We start from the raw sequence: 4,180 nt of genomic DNA, 5'->3' as shown, positions 1-4,180 counted from the left end.
GTAAACATGGTAGCCATAAAAAGGAGGCGGGCGGAGGCGGGCTTGTCATGTCATAACTTTTTACAAACTGAGGTTCATGAAACAGGCCAGAAATACATATAATACATTCATAATAGTTATAAATAAACACATGTATTAATAAGTAATAGTAGTAGTAGTAGTAGCTAGTAGTAAAAATAAAAAGTTTACGTTTTTTAGATTTCCCAAGCAATTATTTTCTATCTGATGTCGAAAAGACCCAAACACTAAATATCTGGGTATGTCTTCCCTTTGCCGGACTGCTAAAATTGGCATAAATCTTTATGGATGATTTAAAAAACACATTTTATGATCATAAGCAATGTAAAACCACAGTTCTCAAACAATCATGCAATGCTTTTGATTTACTGTAGAGGGAGCAATATGTAATCCCCGCGTAGTTTACGGTACCGGAAATAGACAAGAGGAAGAAGAAGAAAAAGAGGCTCTACTCCGCTAGCTAGCTAGCTACTGCTGGGAAGTAGGGACACAATTTTCAGGTATTATGAATTATATAACCATGATACTTGTATATGACTGTACATACACGTTGATAAAAGACAATAAAATAGAATATCACTCGTTCTGGCTGTGTTTATTCGAACTAAACCCACCGAAAGACGGAAGTTGTCTTTGTTTTGATTCGTGTTGACAAAATTCAGGCTTCAATGTTGTGTTTTTCATCGAAGGCCCAAACTGTTGTGACTTAGGTTTTCCGGTGTTATGTTGCTGTCAAACTGAAGAGCTAGCTAATTACCATAGACTGTATATAAGAAATTACCAAAAACCGCTATAACGTTATAGTGGTCCTTACCACGAGTTCAGTATTTTAAGTGCCTGACATGTGATTCTTTCAACTACTTACAATATAATCCCTCTGCACTTGTTCAGGATATTATCATAATGAGTTATGCAGAGAAGCCGGAGGACATAACAAGGGAAGAGTGGATGGATAAACTCAACAATGTCCATATTCAGAGAGCTGATATGAACAGGCTCATTATGAACTACCTCGTGACAGGTAAAGTACCGTTTTCTTATTACTCAGTTTGTCTTCTGTTGTTTATAAAGTTCAATTGTGCAGATAAATGCGTTACTTGAATGTGGAATGTGCAGGATTTAACCACGGTTTCTGTTCAACAGAGGGTTTCAAGGAGGCAGCCGAGAAGTTCAGGATGGAGTCTGGAATAGAGCCTAGTGTCGACTTGGATTCCCTAGATGAAAGAATTAAGATCAGAGAGATGCTCCTGAAGGGACAGATCCAAGACGCCATTGCACTGATCAACAGTCTGCACCCAGAGCTGCTGGATACTAACCGTTACCTCTACTTCCACCTACAGGTAACATAAAACACAATGCCTTTCATTTAGCAGACATCTAGGTTTTGCACTCTAAGCAATTAGTAATGGTTGTCTTACTACTTCTGTTATTTCCACTCCCTGTTGCACCCTCTGGCTTTTTGTGTCTGCAGCAGCAGCATCTGATTGAGCTGATTCGTTTGAGGGAGACTGAAGCTGCCCTTGAATTTGCCCAGTCTCAGTTAGCAGAGCAGGGAGAGGAGAGCCGGGAATGTCTGACCGAGATGGAGAGGACACTGGCCCTGCTGGCATTTGACAACCCTGAGGAGTCACCTTTTGGAGATCTGCTCAATATGATGCAGAGACAAAAGGTAGGGTCAAAGCATATTAGCAAAGCTCATACCTGTCTTGTCATGCACTTGTCTCATCTCTTCTTTATTTATATTTTTTGTGGAATGAGTTTAACTGCATGCCACCTGTAATTCATGATCCTATTCTAAGCTAAAAAGGTTGTTCTCTTGTCTGCAGCATGAGGACACGGTTCAATGTTAGTGCTACAGCGCTCCACTGTTCCATATTGAAATTATACAAAGCAATAACATGTCTGTGTCTTTGTCTTTCAGGTATGGAGTGAAGTAAATCAGTGTGTGCTAGACTATGAAAACAGAGAGTCAACACCCAAGCTGGCCAAGCTCCTGAAGCTACTGCTGTGGGCTCAAAATGAACTTGACCAAAAGAAAGTGAAGTATCCCAAAATGACAGACCTCAGCAAGGGAACCATTGAAGACCCAAAATAAGGACCCACAGTGAATACATACCACAGCATTACAAAATGGACACATTTCCTTTATCTATTTATACGCTCCACAAACTGACTCAAATAGAGTACAACCTTTTCTTTTTTGTAAGGGTTGCTTTTTGATACTTTAATAACTTGGAATGTGCAAACTGGATTGATGGCATTTTAAAATGACTTCTCACACTAAAGTAACATGCAGACCATTATTTTACTTGGTATTATGATTTACATATTTGTTTATGTAAAATTAGTATATTTAGTTACACTAGTTTTTCTGTCTGTTGGCAGGGAAAGTTGTTGGCATAGTATGGTGTGAATAAAGCCTAAATTAGGCTGTCACTTTCTGTGTGTGACCAGTTTGATGTTCAGGGAAAAAGGTTGGCTCGGTGTGCACTGCCTCAAATAAACACAAACTTTTGACTTAAACTTTAAAGAAAACATTTCAGCCAATAGTTTTTAGCTAATACGGCGGCAATAGCCAAAACAAGAAAGTGATCTTTCAAACTACTGTGACTTTGAAAGTTAAATTCAGCTTAAGATTCATATTGCATTATTGCTTGAGACATTGTAAAATGCTGCTGACATAGACAAGAACAAAGAAAAGAGAAACTTTCAAGCTATACATCACGGTAGCAATTAACAATGGGGACAAGGCAAGATTCCTGGAATGCTAAAAACCTAGCAGCGTACTGTGACTGCAAGCTTAAAGGCAGCCTCAGTTTCATACTGTTATAAAATATTACAGATTCTATTAAAAGATGTGAACGGATACATCTATGTCCACAGACATGGAGACACTTTCACAGATGGATTATTTACATGTATGGAGTAAGTAGCTCTTTTGCTAAATTTGATGTGCTTTTTTTGCTGGGATGTTATTTTGCAATAAAACTGAGTTTAAACTGCGCAAGTCATAAAGGACTTTAAAGCTTGGAGTGTTTTTAATTCAGGGACATTCAAAGTGGTACAGTAGCCAAGGTGGAAAGTAACTGACTGTATTTACTCAATTACTGCACTAAGGTACAATTATGAAGTACATATGCTTGAGTTTTTCCATTTGATGGTACCTTACACTCCTACTTCACTACATTTGAAAGAGGAATATTATAGTTTTAACTCACTACAATTGTCTGACAGCTATAGCTACTAGTCACTTTACGGATGAAGATGTTTTACAAAAACGATCAATTTATAATATACAATGCTATAGTTTAAACTACCCAATTACCCAAGTAGTTAATATTTAAGCTCCACTTTAACCAGCTACAATATAAAATGCTGTTTACATGTAAATGCATCAGTAACAATAATCCAATATGTATTATTATTGAATGCAGATTGGTGGAGGAATTATTCTTCCTCTAATTTAAAGTAGCAATACTGCAGTATAAAAATACTCCAGTGTCATTTAAGTAAAAGTATGCATGTATTAGCAAACCTGTTCCTTAAGTATCAAAAGTTAAAGTAAGCATAATGTGGAAAATGTGATCTGTGAGTGTTCATATATTATATTATTAGAGTATTATTACTGATGCATTAATGTGTAAGTAGCATTTTACTGTTGTAGTTGATAAAGGTGAAGCTAATCCTAAATTTGTACTGTTTTATCATGATAGCATGCATCATCTTTATGAGATCATCACATGTACTGTACATAAAATGTGTATCTGTAAAGTAGTTACTAAAGCTGTTAAATAAATGTAGTGGCATATTTCACTCTGAATTGTAGTGGAATTGAAGTATAAAGTAGCAGAAATGGAAATACTAAAGTATTTTACATTCCACCACTAGTACTTTAGTTTAACATCAAAAAGTACAACGTATCTTTACAGTACTTGGTTAAATGTACTACCAGTGGTGGAATGTAACTAAGTACATTTACTCAAGTACTGTACTTAAGTGCAAATTTGATGTAGGCTACTTGTACTTTACTTGAGTATTTCAACTTTGTGCTACATTATACGTACTTCTACTCCAGTACATTTTTGAGGCAAATATTGTACATTTTACTCCACTACATGTATTTGATAGCTTTAGTCTCTATCTACTTTGGAGATTTATATTA

At 36.4% G+C, this 4,180-nt stretch overlaps 1 protein-coding gene across 1 annotated transcript; it reads left to right on the top strand.

The window, feature by feature from the left end:
- Positions 1-396: 396 nt before the first annotated feature.
- LOC116062070 (glucose-induced degradation protein 8-B homolog) lies at positions 397-3,037 on the top strand. Its single transcript, XM_031316566.2, has 5 exons — positions 397-518; positions 910-1,039; positions 1,162-1,358; positions 1,490-1,687; positions 1,940-3,037. Exons 2-5 carry the CDS (start codon positions 922-924, stop codon positions 2,111-2,113), a joined length of 687 nt encoding a protein of 228 aa, XP_031172426.1. The 5' UTR covers positions 397-518; positions 910-921; the 3' UTR covers positions 2,114-3,037.
- Positions 3,038-4,180: the final 1,143 nt, after the last annotated feature.

The sequence above is a fragment of the Sander lucioperca genome, chromosome 12 (assembly GCF_008315115.2).
Source record: "Sander lucioperca isolate FBNREF2018 chromosome 12, SLUC_FBN_1.2, whole genome shotgun sequence".
Classification (NCBI taxonomy): domain Eukaryota; kingdom Metazoa; phylum Chordata; class Actinopteri; order Perciformes; family Percidae; genus Sander; species Sander lucioperca.
Note: the sequence above shows the minus strand (reverse complement) of the source record. Positions and strands in the feature narration are given on the sequence as shown.

What these genes read in the sequence shown, in the direction of transcription:
- LOC116062070 (XM_031316566.2), top strand. Translation starts at nt 922, where the DNA reads ATGAGTTATGCAGAGAAGCCGGAGGACATAACAAGGGAAGAGTGGATG. An exon ending in ACCTCTACTTCCACCTACAG is followed by an intron (nt 1,359 to 1,489) that starts GTAACATAAAAC and finishes TTGTGTCTGCAG; the next exon opens with CAGCAGCATCTGATTGAGCT. An exon ending in ATATGATGCAGAGACAAAAG is followed by an intron (nt 1,688 to 1,939) that starts GTAGGGTCAAAG and finishes TTTGTCTTTCAG; the next exon opens with GTATGGAGTGAAGTAAATCA.